The sequence below is a fragment of the Pristiophorus japonicus genome, chromosome 1, assembly GCF_044704955.1.
Source record: "Pristiophorus japonicus isolate sPriJap1 chromosome 1, sPriJap1.hap1, whole genome shotgun sequence".
Lineage (NCBI taxonomy): Eukaryota > Metazoa > Chordata > Chondrichthyes > Pristiophoridae > Pristiophorus > Pristiophorus japonicus.
Window position 1 is genome coordinate 16,744,234 of NC_091977.1, and position 14,986 is coordinate 16,759,219.

At 44.5% G+C, this 14,986-nt stretch overlaps 1 protein-coding gene and 1 pseudogene across 5 annotated transcripts in view; both read left to right on the plus strand.

Annotated features, from left to right (window-relative positions):
- Positions 1 to 8,614: 8,614 nt before the first annotated feature.
- The window catches only part of rgs12b (regulator of G protein signaling 12b), a 413,483-nt gene continuing 407,111 nt past the window's right edge, over positions 8,615 to 14,986 (plus strand). For 3 of the 5 annotated variants that reach the window (XR_011592975.1, XM_070877873.1, XM_070877896.1), the window contains exons 1-2: positions 9,235 to 9,392; positions 10,864 to 12,901. Coding sequence is in view for 4 of the 5 variants with exons in the window: in XM_070877873.1 (XP_070733974.1) it covers positions 11,000 to 12,901 (1,902 nt within the window). In the remaining variant the exon portion in view is untranslated. Of the gene's footprint in view, positions 8,714 to 9,234; positions 9,393 to 10,863; positions 12,902 to 14,986 lie in introns of those variants that run through there. The other 2 variants (XM_070877883.1, XM_070877890.1) reach the window with 2 other exon arrangements.
- LOC139279497 (U2 spliceosomal RNA) lies at positions 13,773 to 14,010 on the plus strand (annotated as a pseudogene).

Sequence of the window (14,986 nt, forward strand, 5' to 3'; positions counted from 1 at the left end):
TTCAACGTCCATTGATTTGCCCCATGCGTCATTTTGCCTCACAGACCCCTCTTCTGGTCCATCCGCCTCGTAAATTATCCTGGTCGCAGGCTTCCTGCACATTCTGGCTAAATGGCCAGTGAGGTTACAATTTCTGCAGGCGAACTGTTGAAACCTGCAAGTCCTCGCAGCCTGTCTGCCCCCACACCTCCAGCATGAACTGAGATTCCCATTGTTGTGAACAAAAGAGCTGTTATCAGGCATTCTTCGCTGATTGTCCCTTTGACTGCTCTTGAGCACCCTGTTAGTGGGTTATTAATGGCCCGATCCCAGAACGCATTGTCCACTGGGATGGCGTAAATGTCTGTTCAGCCTGCCATTGTCTGTGTTGAAAACCTGTTCTGGGGTCTATTGCTGCCTGCGGTGTGTCGAACTGCCCTTGCCTACCTGCTGGGCTCTGAGTGGCGTTTTATGATATTGACCCCCTGGAGTCAGGTTTGCGCGCGTATATTATCTTGGTTTCCTCCTCCCCCGCCATAAAAGTCTGAGCCAGCAATGCCGCCGCTTCCAAGGTCAAGTCCTTGGTCTCGATTAACTTTCTGAAAATCCTGGCATGACCGATGCCCTCAATAAAGAAATCCCTTAGCATCTCCCACCTGCAGGCATCTGTAAACTTAGAGGCTGACCAAGCGCTGGAGGTCCGCAACGACATCGGTGGGTATAATATCTGTGTCGGGCTATGTGTATGCTGCTCGCCGGTTTGAGGTGTTCACTGATTAGCTTGCTGAGCTCTTGTCTGCCAGCTTCTCGGGTGCTAGCAGGTCTTTCATGAGTGCGTAAGTCTTAGATCCACAGCTGGTCAGTAGATGGGCCCTTCGCTTGTCGGCCGCTGCATCTCCCAGCCAGTCCTTCGTGACAAAGCTCTGCTGAAACCTCTCAATGAAAACGTCCCAGTCCTCACCAACACAGTACTGTTCCTCTGTGCTACCGGTGGCCATTCTCGCGGGTCGTCGATTCCCGTTTCTCGTCGCCACTGTAAAGTCCTTGCACAATACCACAAATCCACACGAGGCACATTCTATGGACAAGGTCACTCTGTGACCTGCACCTTTATTCACAGGACCAAGAAGTGATGACCCTGCGTGGGACCTCCCCTTTATATACCTGGATGATCAGGTGAGGAGTGTCTCCCACAAGTTCATCCCCTGTGGTCAATGTGTGCATTTCTCAAGTATATACAGTATTGCAGTGTTGTTAGAAACATAGAAACATAGAAACATAGAAAATAGGTGCAGGAGTAGGCCATTCGGCCCTTCTAGCCTGCACCGCCATTCAATGAGTTCATGGCTGAACATGCAACTTCAGTACCCGATTCCTGCTTTCTCACCATACCCCTTGATTCCCCTAGTAGTAAGGACTTCATCTAACTCCTTTTTGAATATATTTAGTGAATTGGCCTCAACAACTTTCTGTGGTAGAGAATTCCACAGGTTCACCACTCTCTGGGTGAAGAAATTCCTCCTCATCTCGGTCCTAAATGGCTTCCCCCTTATCCTTAGACTGTGTCCCCTGGTTCTGGACTTCCCCAACATTGGGAACATTCTTCCTGCATCTAACCTGTCTAACCCCGTCAGAATTTTAAACGTTTCTATGAGGTCCCCTCTCATTTCTTCTGAACTCCAGTGAATACAAGCCCAGTTGATCCAGTCTTTCTTGATAGGTCAGTCCCGCCATCCCGGGAATCAGTCTGGTGAACCTTCGCTGCACTCCCTCAATAGCAAGAATGTCCTTCCTCAGGTTAGGAGACCAAAACTGTACACAATACTCCAGGTGTGGCCTCACCAAGGCCCTGTACAATTGTAGCAACACGTCCCTGCCCTTGTACTCAAATCCCCTCGCTATGAAGGCCAACATGCCATTTGCTTTCTTAACCGCCTGCTGTACCTGCATGCCAACCTTCATTGACTGATGTACCATGACACCCAGGTCTCTTTGCACCTGCCCTTTTCCTAATCTGTCACCATTCAGATAATAGTCTGTCTCTCTGTTTTTACCACCAAAGTGGATAACCTCACATTTATCCACATTATACTTCATCTGCCATGCATTTGCCCACTCACCCAACCTATCCAAGTCGCTCTGCAGCCTCATAGAATCCTCCTTGCAGCTCACACTGCCACCCAACTTAGTGTCATCCGCAAATTTGGAGATACTACATTTAATCCCCTGGTCTAAATCATTAATGTACAGTGTAAACAGCTGGGGCCCCAGCACAGAACCTTGCGGTACCCCACTAGTCACTGCCTGCCATTCTGAAAAGTCCCCATTTACTCCTACTCTTTGCTTCCTGTCTGACAACCAGTTCTCAATCCATGTCAGCACACTACCCCCAATCCCATGTGCTTTAACTTTGCACATTAATCTCTTGTGTGGGACCTTGTCGAAAGCCTTCTGAAAGTCCAAATATACCACATCAACTGGTTCTCCCTTGTCCACTCTACTGGAAACATCCTCAAAAAATTCCAGAAGATTTGTCAAGCATGATTTCCCTTTCACAAATCCATGCTGACTTGGACCTATCATATTACCTCTTTCCAAATGCACTGCGATGACATCCTTAATAATTGATTCCATCATTTTACCCACTACCGATGTCAGGCTGACCGATCTGTAATTCCCTGTTTTCTCTCTCCCTCCTTTTTTAAAAAGTGGGGTTACATTGGCTACCCTCCACTCCATAGGAACTGATCCAGAGTCAATGGAATGTTGGAAAATGACTGTCAATGCATCCACTATTTCCGAGGCCACCTCCTTAAGTACTCTGGGATGCAGTCCATCAGGCCCTGGGGATTTATCGGCCTTCAATCCCATCAATTTCCCCAACACAATTTCCCGACTAATAAGGATTTCCCTCAGTTCCTCCTCCTTACTAGACCCCCTGACCCCTTTTATAACCGGAAGGTTGTTTGTGTCCTCCTTCGTGAATACCGAACCAAAGTACTTGTTCAATTGGTCCGCCATTTCTTTGTTCCCCGTTATGACTTCCCCTGATTCTGACTGCAGGGGACCTACGTTTGTCTTTACTAACCTTTTTCTCTTTACATATCTATAGAAACTTTTGCAATCCGTCTTAATGTTCCCTGCAAGCTTCTTCTCGTACTCCATTTTCCCTGCCCTAATCAAACCCTTTGTCCTCCTCTGCTGAGTTCTAAATTTCTCCCAGTCCCCGGGTTCTCTGCTATTTCTGGCCAATTTGTATGCCACTTCCTTGGCTTTAATGCTATCCCTGATTTCCCTTGATAGCCACGGTTGAGCCACCTTCCCTTTTTTATTTTTACGACAGACAGGAATGTACAATTGTTGTAGTTCATCCATGCGGTCTCTAAATGTCTGCCATTGCCCATCCACAGTCAACCCCTTCAGTATCATTCGCCAATCTATCCTAGCCAATTCACGCTTCATACCTTCAAAGTTACCCTTCTTTAAGTTCTGGACCATGGTCTCTGAATTAACTGTTTCATTCTCCATCCTAATGCAGAATTCCACCATATTATGGTCACTCTTCCCCAAGGGGCCTCGCACAACGAGATTGCTAATTAATCCTCTCTCATTACACAACACCCAGTCTAAGATGGCCTCCCCCCTAGTTGGTTCCTCGACATATTGGTCTAAAAAACCATCCCTTATGCACTCCAGGAAATCCTCCTCTACCGTATTGCTTCCAGTTTGGTTAACCCAATCTATGTGCATATTAAAGTCACCCATTATAACTGCTGCACCTTTATTGCACGCACCCCTAATTTCATGTTTGATGCCCTCCCCAACATCACTACTACTGTTTGGAGGTCTGTACACAACTCCCACTAACGTTTTTTGTCCTTTGGTATTCTGCAGCTCTACCCATATAGATTCCACATCATCCAAGCTAATGTCCTTCCGAACTATTGCCTTAATTTGCTCCTTAACCAGCAATGCTACCCCACCTCCTTTTCCTTTTATTCTATCTTTCCTGAATGTTGAATACCCCTGGATGTTGAGTTCCCAGCCCTGATCATCCTGGAGCCACGTCTCCGTAATCCCAATCACATCATATTTGTTAACATCTATTTGCACAGTTAATTCATCCACTTTATTGCGGATACTCCTTGCATTAAGACACAAAGCCTTCAGGCTTGTTCTTTTAACACCCTTTGTCCTTTTAGAATTTTGCTGTACAGTGGCCCTTTTTGTTCTTTGCCTTGGGTTTCTCTGCCCTCCACTTTTCCTCATCTCCTTTCTGTCTTTTGCTTTTGCCTCCTTTTTGTTTCCCTCTGTCTCCCTGCATTGGTTCCCATCCCCCTGCCATATCAGTTTAAATCCTCCCCAACAGCACTAGCAAACACTCCCCCTAGGACATTGGTTCCGGTCCTGCCCAGGTGCAGACCGTCCGGTTTGTACTGGTCCCACCTCCCCCAGAATCGGTTCCAATGCCCCAGGAATTTGAATCCCTCCCTGTTGCACCACTGCTCAAGCCACGTATTCATCTGCGCTATCATGTTGTTACATGAAGGTTACATACATGACAGTTCTCTTTCAAGCAACAATCTAATCTCTTCTTAAAAAATTGTTTATAGACTCTGCTTCAACAAAGCTTTTCTAACCACCCTCTGTAAAGAGCTTTTATCTTATTTTTTCTCCAAAAAATGTTTTTGCATTTGTTCTTTAGTTGTAATACCTGGTGCTATCTTAATATACAATGCACATATAAAATTATCATCCTTTCGGGTTTTAAACCTTTCAATGGCTCCCTCCTTTATGTCCCTGTAACCTATAGCATCTCCCCCAAATGCTTCTCTCACTCTGGCCACTTCTGCAGTAACCCCCCCCTCCCCCGGCCTCACCATTGGTGCCCATGCCTTCAGCTACCTTGGACCTACATTCTGGAATTCCCTCCTTAAACTCCTCCCTGTCTCCTTAAAACATACGAACAATTGCGACATCCTGTGTACCACAACATATACACTCCAGCCTATCTGAAACCATATGATCTCCTGGGAAAGGCAAAAAAAGATTTTCAAAAACCCAGGCTAACTTTGGGGGGGAAAAATCTAGGACATTCCTCTCCAACCCATCTAGACAGTCACAACTAGTTCAGGATAGCACTCTGGGCCTGAATTTCTTGCAATACTTACTTACCTTTTGTAAGAGGTGATCTCTACCCCAGCCAGAAACAGGACCAGCTTTCACTTTAAGGAATTCAGCTAGTCCGTGCCCACTGCACAAGTCGGCAGCCTGTTCCAGAGGTCTACTATTCTCTAGGAAAAGAACCACCTCCTGACATCTAACCTAGATCTAGCCTTGTACAACTTAAATTTGTGATCCATGGTCCTTTCTAACCTATTTAATTGAAACAAACTGTCAACTAGAACACAATCTGTTTCCTTCATTATCTTATACACCTCAATCAGATCCCCTTAAGTCTACGCTTCTCTAAAGTGTGGAGTCCCAACTCTTTTAGCCCATTGTGATAATTAGTCTAGTGGTCCTCTTCTGCATCCTCTCCAAAGCCTCAATATCACCCACCATGTGAGGAGACCAAAACTGGACACAGTATTGCAAATGCAGTCTGACTAAGATCTTGTACAAGGAAAAGTCTTGCTTAAAACCTATCACCGTGAACAAGCCTTTGATCACCTCCTATGGCTCAGCATGCCCGCCCCCACTCTTTTCCTCCCCCCCCCCCCCCCCCCCATACCCCTTTGTGAAGTATCTCGAGATGTTTTTCTACATTTAAGGTACAATATAAATGTACGCTACTATGGATGATTGGTTGTAGCTATACTCAGCTTTGGTAGTGGACCCATTCCAAAATGTTTCTCTATGTTGGCTGCATAATGGCAGCTCCCAAGACCATGCCCGTCTATTCTGATGGGTGATGCAGAAATGTTCCAGATCTCTTTATTTGAAGATGAGCAGGGGGGTCTCCCAATATCCTGGTAGCAAATTCACCCCATTGCTTGTAGTGAGGTGGGGGCTTGCTCTGAGCAAAATGGCTACCTTGCTTAACCACATAAAAGTCACCTTACGTCAACATAACTTATTGGGCCCAAGTTTCCACATGATTTGCGCCTGATTTTTAGGAGCAACTGGTGGAGAACGGACTATCTTCGAAATTGCAATTCTCCACATTTTTTTTTCTGCAGTTCTAGTCAGGTAGAACAGTTCTACTTTGGAACAGAATTTTTACTTCAAAAGGGGGCGTGTCCGGCCACTGACGCCTGATTTGAAAGTTTCCACAGTGAAAACGTACTCCAAACTAACTTAGAATGGAGCAAGTGAAGATTTTTGTAGAACTGAAAAAACCTGTTCTACACATTAAAAAATCAGGCGCAGGTTACAAATTAGGCGTCCAGAACGAAGTGGGGGGGGGGGGAAAGGGAAGTCATTAAATTCTACAATCAATCCTTATTTATACTTTGACAAATATTATACAAATAAATCCAACCTGAATAAACATTTATAAGCAAAGAAAAGATTAAATAAACCATCTTCCTATCTGTGTGAAAGTGATTGAGGCACAGAGAATGCTGCAGTCAGCCTTTCCGCGGGGGGGGGGGGGGAGGAGCCGCCCGTTCTTTCCCGCGGGGGGGGAGGAGGCGCCCCTTCTTTCCCGCGGGTGGGGGGGGGGGCGAGGTGCCCGTTCTTCCCACGGGGGGGGGGAGGAGGAGGCGCCTGTTCTTTCCCGCGGGTGGGGGTGGGAGGCGCCTGTTCTTCCCGCGGGGGGGAGGGGGGGAAGGGGGAAGGAGACAGTGAGAAGGCTGCAAGTGCTGATGGCAATGTGCTTTTATTAAAAAATGTTCAAAAATTAAACAGCTACAAAAATGGCCGAGAGCTAATGTTTCCTTCACATTGCGCGTACGCGAAAGCTCCAACGCGCACGTGCAGCGTTGCCGGCAGGAAAAAAACTAATTTAAATAGTACCCGCCCCCTCCCACTTACAAAATCGGCGCGAGTGTAGGCTCCGCCCCTCTGGGCGGCGCGCCAGGCAGACAAGGAGCTGCAGAACGCTCCAGAATCGCGAGGTTTTTTTTAGCCGCGAAAACCGGGCGCCCAGCTCGGAGGGGCGCCCGTTTTTTATCGTGTGGAAACTTGGGCCCATGGTGTGCACAGTACTTTGAGACGTTTTCTGAGGGGTTATAGCAGAAGAACAAATCGTAGAATGATACAGCACAGAAGGAGGCCATTCGGCTCACATGCCTGTGCCGGCTCTTTGAAACAGCGATCCAATTAATCCCACTTCCCTGCTCTTTTCCTGTCGCCCTGAAATGTTTTCCTTTTCAAGTATTTATCCAATTCTCTTTTGAAAGTTACTATTGAATCTGCTTCCTTTCAGGCAGCGCATTCCAGATCATCATAGCCCGCTGTGACCAAACGTTTTTCTTTCCTCTGGTTCTTTTTGTCAATCCCCTTCAATCCGTGTCTTCAGGTTACCAAAACCTCCTGCCAGTGGAAACTTTATTTAATCCTGTCAAAATAGTAAAAGCCCTTAATCAAAGGCAGCTTAAAAAAAATCCTCATAGCATGACGTAGCATATTGTGGTAAACCATGGCTGTGTGTTGTAAGGATCCTGTTTTTGGATCTTGCTGTGTGTCAGCCGTGGCTCAGTAGGTAGCACCCTTGCCTTTGAGTCAGAAGGGTTGTGGGTTCAAGTCTCACTGCTGAGATTTGAGCACAAAAATCCAGGCTGATCTGCCTCGAGTGCAGAGGGAGTGCTGCGCTGTCGGAGGTGCTGTCTTTCGGGATGAGAGGTTAAACCGAGGCCAAGTCCACGCTCTCAGTTGGATGTAAAAGATCCCGTGGCCACTATTTCGATGAAGAGCAGAGTGGGACGTTCTCCATGGTGTCCTGGGCCGATCTTTAACATGACTAGAACAGATAATCTGGCCATCATCACATTGCTGTTTGTGTGTGTGAGCTTGTTGTGCGCAAATTTGCTGATTACCTTTCCTGCATTACAACAGTGACCGTGCTTCTGAAGAAGTTTTTAAAAAAAAAAGGACTTGGATTGGCTGTCAGCACTTGGGGACGTCCTGAGGAAGGTGAAAGGTGCTCTAGAAATGTAAAGTTCTGTCTTCTTCCCCCTCTTTTAAAAAAAAATTCAATCCAAAGAGGAGCGGGCCAAAGTCTCTTTGTCTTGACGGTTGGTGCTGGTGTACGCGCGCTCTCTCACTCGCGCGCGCGCGTGTGCGCGGCGGACGGCTCGCGAGCCCGAGGCCCGCCCACGTGACCGCCGCTGCTCGGCATGTTCTTTGTGGAGAGCGCGAGAGGCAAGGGAGGGAGAGTCGCGAGCGCGTGACCGCCGCTGCTCGGCATGTTCTTTGTGGAGAGCGCGAGAGGCAAGGGAGGGAGAGTCGCGAGCGCCTGGAGCGCGCTCCCAACCGCCAGACGTTCCATTTTACTCTTTTCAAAAAATAAAATTTAACGGCTTCAGCCGCGCGCTCGGCGCCCGAGGCAAGAAAATGCGCAGTCATTAAAAAAACCCAAACCTCTCCACAAAAATAACGTCTTTTGTTTTAACTTTTCCATGCATCGAGTGATTTCCCCCCCCCCTCCTCCTCCCCAAACTGAGAAAGTTTTATTCACCGCAAAAAAAACGTTGAATTTCCCTCCCCCTCAACGGGTATATATATAAAAAAAAAGAAATGTCAAGGCTTCGTTTAACCGCAGGTGACTATTAAACCGTTAGGATCAGAGGTAATAGGTTTTTGTTGTCGTTGCACAGATCCTATTGTTTTTTTAAATTTCCTATTGTTTTTGTTTGAATTGACAACGGTTGCGGAGCAATGGTATGTTTTTTGTTTTTTTAAAAAAATGAGAGCTGTAAAGAGAAAAGCAATACCGCAGAATGTTTAATAAGTTAATGACTTTGCAAAAAGTTTTCCCTGTGTGGTTTTAAATGTGTAATTATGCTGGTCAGGTTAAACTTCTCTCAAACACACTCTTCCCCCTTTATTAAAATAAACCCCGATGGCTCTTGCGGTCAATCAAACCTGATGCGGGGGGGGGGGGGGGGGGGAGAGAGGAGAGGAGTGAGGGGGCGGGCATCTGGAGGTGCGTGACAGGCGGCTGCTCCAATAGGAATCGCGGTTGCCCTTAGCGACGACGCTAAAACACTAATGGATGCAGTTCAGTGGCGGATGAGTCGGCCGTCAAGTTGGGGTGCGCGCCTTGGCCCCGCCCCTCCTCCACCACCACCACCACCACCACCACCTCTTGCAGAGCAGCAAGTTTTTCCTTGCAGGGGGACAGAGACAGAAAAAGAAAATAAGTTTCCAAAGTTGAGAGCATTTGGAGTGGCCCCCAGGGGAAACAGGCTTTCCAAGCAAGAGCATGGATGCAGTGCATTGGATTTAATCATTGGGTTTAGCCTTCGGTACGTAAACGATTTGCAAAATGCATTCCATTGTTACGGTGTTTGTCGTGCGTCCCGTTTTCATTCAACATTGTGCGATTGTATTTTATGCGTTGTGCCACGCAAAAAGGAAAATCCCCCATCACTTTTGGAGAGGGATGGGGGTTTGCATTTTATCCGGCGTTTTGTTCTGCTGGGTGTGATGTCTGAAAATCCTTATCTTTAGCGCCTAAACACAACGGTTAAAAATCAAACTGTATGTAGGTAGTTTTTTTTTTAAAACATCGATCCGATAAAGATGAACCGCGCCCAACCTGCTGTAATCCAGACCAACCCCGGTAGTAAAGCAAGTGAGCCTTGTCCGGACGCGACCTCGGGTCCCTCTCTGCTCCAGATGCAATTTGTAAATATTGTTATGGAGTACCTTAAAAAATACAAAGTTCCCAACTGTACTCTACTGTTTTGGGCCAAGTATCCCCCCCCCCCCCCCACCTTGATAAATAGATTGGGAATATGGTAAATTTTAATGATTTTTATAACCTGAAGCGAATTACAAAATGTGATGGGGACGCTTGGGGATTTAATTCTTTAACTCGAACGATTATTTAGAATTCTTAACAGTTGTATTTATATTTCCCTAATTATGGATCTATAGATGAGGACATCTGGCATTTTTGAGTTAATAATGAATTTGGTGTGGATCATCGCTGTTAAAAAATTATACTTAAAAATGGAGCAAGGATTCACTTGCTATTAAAGAAGATTGATGTATTTAGCATGGTTGCAATAAAAGATTTTGTGTCCCATTTATTTTTTTATTAGAATAAGATTTAAATTGATAACATGAATCCAACCAATTTTCTAAGAGTTCTGTGGGAGTTGTTTTCTATTACATATATTTGCAATACTTTATTGAAAATTAACCATTTTCTACGAAGTTTCTCTAAACTACTGTATACTTGAAAAATATTTTGCTTTTTGTGGTAATGGAACACAATATTTCGTAGTTCTTCACAATAAATGGAATGAAATTGCCCTGTATTTTCTTCTACAAAGCAGTATTATTTGTTAACAGTGAGCCTGCAAAATCTATTTTTGGGGAGAAGAAAATGTTGTCCCTGTGATGAGGGTTTAAAAAGAACAGTCTCTTCTATGAATTTAGTATTTCACCTGTCTAGTAGGCCAAATTCTGAAAGTACAACATAAATTGTTGCTGTATATTCCAATTAATAGATGTGCACTAGCCCAGAGCGCAAAGGTCAATAACTGTTAAATGAATATTAAATTGTCATGTAAGCAAGAACTTGATTATTTTGACAACTTTCCTCCAAAAAATTAAAAGGTCTCCCAAATGAAACGAGAGACTTGTATCAGAAACCTGCTGTGAATGAAACCTCAAATTGGTTCTAAATTAAGAATTTACTTTAAAAATAAAAATCATCTGTCTTTCCTAGCTATAGCATAGTTTGATATATACTTTTTTCCCTTTCAGATGTTTTATTGGGACAGTTTGCATGAGCTATTAAAGACATGGCTACAATGAACTTTTTCCTGAAACAACTGATCGATCCATGACCATTTTAATAATGTGTCAAGTTTAATATTGTTCTGTAGTAGGAATATAAACAATGCATAGACAAGCTGATCAAATGAAACGTCGTTCAAGCAACAATCCTTCCCTTCGGGTGAGGAATGTAGATATTGCTAGAGGAAGAACTGGATATGGGTTCACTCTTTCTGGACAAGCTCCTTGCGTGCTTAGCTGCATTCTGAAAGGAAGCCCAGCACATTATGTTGGGCTTAGATCTGGCGATCGCATACTTAGTGTCAATGACATTAATGTCTCTAAAGCCTCTCACGAAGATGTTGTGAAACTGATAGGACAATGCACAGGAGTACTACGGCTTGTCATTGCTGAGGGTAGTAACCACTCCGATACAGGCTCTAGTGATGAAGAACTTTATTTCAATGAAGGCAAAGTGGCATGGATGAACAATAAGCCAAAGTCAAAAATACTGGGTCTAAACAGAGCTGAAAAGGTCGTTGCTGATGTGCAGTCAGGTGGCATTTTTAAAATGCTTTTTGACAATTCCAGTAATTCTACCAAATGTGGCAGGAACTGTGTACAGCAACAAAGGCAAGTCACCGAAAAAGTTAGTGGATTTCCGACCAGACATGGAAATGCAAAAACAAACCACAATTCACTTTCTGAAGAGGAAGTAATGAAGGTGTTGAATGATGACTCTGTTTTTGTCAATGGCCTTGAAAACCAAGATGGATTTGTTCTAGATGCGAGCATTTTGAATGTTGGGATGATAGTAGGCTACTTGGGTTCCATAGAATTGCCTTCAACAAATTCAAATGTGGAAAATGAAAGCTTACAGGCCATCCGTGGCTGCATGCGACGCTTGCGTGCTGAGCAAAAGATTCATTCCCTTGTCCTAATGAAGATAATGCATGACTGCATTAAGCTTTTCAATGACAAAAATGCTGTTCTAGCTGTGTACCCTGCAGAAAAGTTGGCCTTCAGTGCTGTGTGCCCTGATGACCGCAGATTCTTTGGACTGGTCACCATGCAGACGTCTGATGATCATAGCCTTGCTAATGAAAATGAAGGTGGACTGCGGACATCATGTCATGTCTTCATGGTAGACCCAGATCTCTGCCAGCACAAAATGCACCAGGGCATTGCTAGGCGTTTTGGTATTGAGTGCACACCAGATCCAGATACCAGTGGCTGCTTGGAGTTTCCCCCTTCCTCCCAGCCTGTTCTACAGTTTGTGTCTGTGTTGTACAAGGACATGGGGGAGTCGTTTGAAAGTATGCGGGCAAGAGCTTTTCTTGATGGGGACATATCTGATGGCCAGCAGAACAATAGTACTGGTAGCAACAGTGATAGTGGAATTGGATGCTATAGTCAGGAGGAAAAGAGTAGTAGGGTTTTAGTTGTTGACCTGGGGACCAACTCAAACAAACATGTCCCCAATGGCGCCTGGGGTAATGTACAAGGTAAAGGGCAGATGCAAGGTGCTTCTCAGTGGAATGGCTGTCGTCCAGACCTGGAAAGTAAATTCCATGCACCTCGAATTTCAGAGTTGTCACAGAGTGATTGCTCTTTGCATAACGGTAACAGACACCTTGGTCCTTCTGCTCGGCTTGATGTTCCGGGAGCATCTCCATGGTCTGTGTTTACTTCAGCTAAGAAATCCGATATAGTGAACAGTGCTCCTTGCGCAACTCCAAGATGGCTTCCCCTTCATATTCGCCAGGACTGGCAGTACTGTAGCAGCAGTGATCAGGAATCCTATGCAGAATCCACAGATGGACTGTCTAGTGTTAACTGTGGCACTCTGAAGCAGGATCTTCCCCCTCCAATGAGCAAGATTCAGACCGAAAAGTATCGAGTTGGAAGTGGCTTAGGCCAGCCTTTTCGCAATATAGCTCAAAAGAACGAACTGACAAGTAAATTGTTTGGGATGGAAAAAATGTTTGGGATACAACAAAATAACAAGAAAAGCAAAGACAAAAAGGTAAGGATGTGTCACCATAAAATGAATGTGTTTTGTTAGTGCACAGTATGCTTTTTTTGCAGTAAGATGTCTCTGGTAAGTTATCAAAGGTGCACAATAGAACTTTTTTTTCTTCACAGAATTTATTTTTAAGAATGCTGAGATAGCATGCTTGAATTTTATCCTTTGCAGCCACCAAAGTTACCTCCATAATTGCAAGCATGAAACAGCAGTTCATCCAGTTTGGGCTTCAGCTAGCTTTTTGCATGTGCTTGTAATAATTCTAAACAATTACACTACTCTTTACATGCTACAGAATACGTCGACCTTACCTTAAAGTTGATTTATCTTCCCTTTGCAGTAAAATGCGTTTACAAAGGCTTTAAGTCGCTGTGAAGTCGGCTGACGGAAGCAGGGTGTCCATGGTATGTGCGTGCATACTGAAGATACTGCATCTGTAGTGCACCAAAGTCTTTACATGCACTACAGACATTGTTTCATAATCTTTACTCCATGTCGCCCAGGCGTATTAAAACATTGCCATGAAATGACATGGAGTTTACATGAACTCTTTAATGCACAGTGAGAAATTGACGTATCCACTGCATGTAAATTATGTAATTGACATGGAAAGAATATAATGAGACTTATCCTGTCTCTTGTTCAGTAACTTTAAAATGTGTTTTAGAACGTGCTTTTACTATTGGCTGAAGAGGCAGTCTGAAATTGTCTGCGGTGGTAATGAATTGGGTGGTAACATTTAAGATATAATTGAATATTATGCCATCGTGGATGGGAGGAGGGTGGGGGAGCGGAAAGATGCTCAGATTTGTTTCCAAAATCCTCCTCAAAAATTGTGTTCAAGCTGTAGTCATATTGCATTACTGGTCTGACCTTTTCTCGGCCTTTTGGCTAAGATCATGCGTAACTGACCTGACAGGGGAGTAACCATGACCCCAAAGTGGTTCTCCCTGGATCAGGAAGGTGGTTCTCCTATGCTTTTTGGAAATAGGAGGTGGGTGGGGTGGTTTAACCCATCCACCTCCACGGAGGTGTGTGGGGGGCCTGACCCATCCACCTCCATGGCACGAACCTGGTATTGCAGTACTTCCAGGAACGGTGCAGTGGCTCTCGGCCTTTTGGCTAAGAGCATTGGCGCAGAGTGATCCTTGATGTGTGCAAGGTGACCTCTGGCGTTTGTGATTTGACAAAGAATTGGAAAGATTGGCTACGAATTTAAAAAAAAAAAAATTACTGGTCTGACTGGTAGCTGCAGAGCACGTTTGCAGCAGTGATGATCCTTGTTATATTATCTGGTTGTGAATTCCACTCTCCATCAAGAATTCTGCAAATGTGAGCCTGCGTTTCAAGAGCACAGATAGGAACAGCTGCATTTTCAGAACATTTAAAGAAATGCTCTGCTTAAGTTGATAAAGCATCCACGAGTCCATCAGACCCCCTTGAACATTTCTTGCACCTTGCCTAATACGGAATTGGAGTTATGCTCCATATAAGCCTAAAGAAGTAAAATAGCCTCCCTCAGAGTGTCTCTGTTGTTCCAGTCAGATCAAAACCCAAGAGCAATACTGTCATTTTTGTTACTTAAAAGTGGAAAATAGCGATGCAAAAATGACGGGACAACTGCACACTACTGGCAGTTTCCATACTTAAATTCTTCTTCTTCAACTAAATAATAGTATTTATTTATAGTTTTCCAAATGGGAGGAAACCTTGAATTTGACCTTCAGCTTTCTTTAGTTCTGCTTGATCTTTGTTTTGTAAGACAGATTGTATGGCCGTCTAGTGTTGCCAAATGTATGTTTTCCAGACCAAGAGATGTCTAATAATATCCTTCACTGAACCACTAAAAAAGGTGATTGTTATTCCCAGCAGTTGTTTAGTATGGAGTTGCAGGAATAGAAATAATTGTGGGAGGGAAATTGCTGTCTGTGGAACAGGTACCAAAAAGTGATGATCATTTATCCACATTAAATTCTGCTGGTATTTCACAATTAAACCAGATTTTTACCAAGTTAGGCAGTCTACTACACGCAAGGCGTGAAATAAAAATTGCAGAAACACTAAATTTCAGGAATAATATCTGGC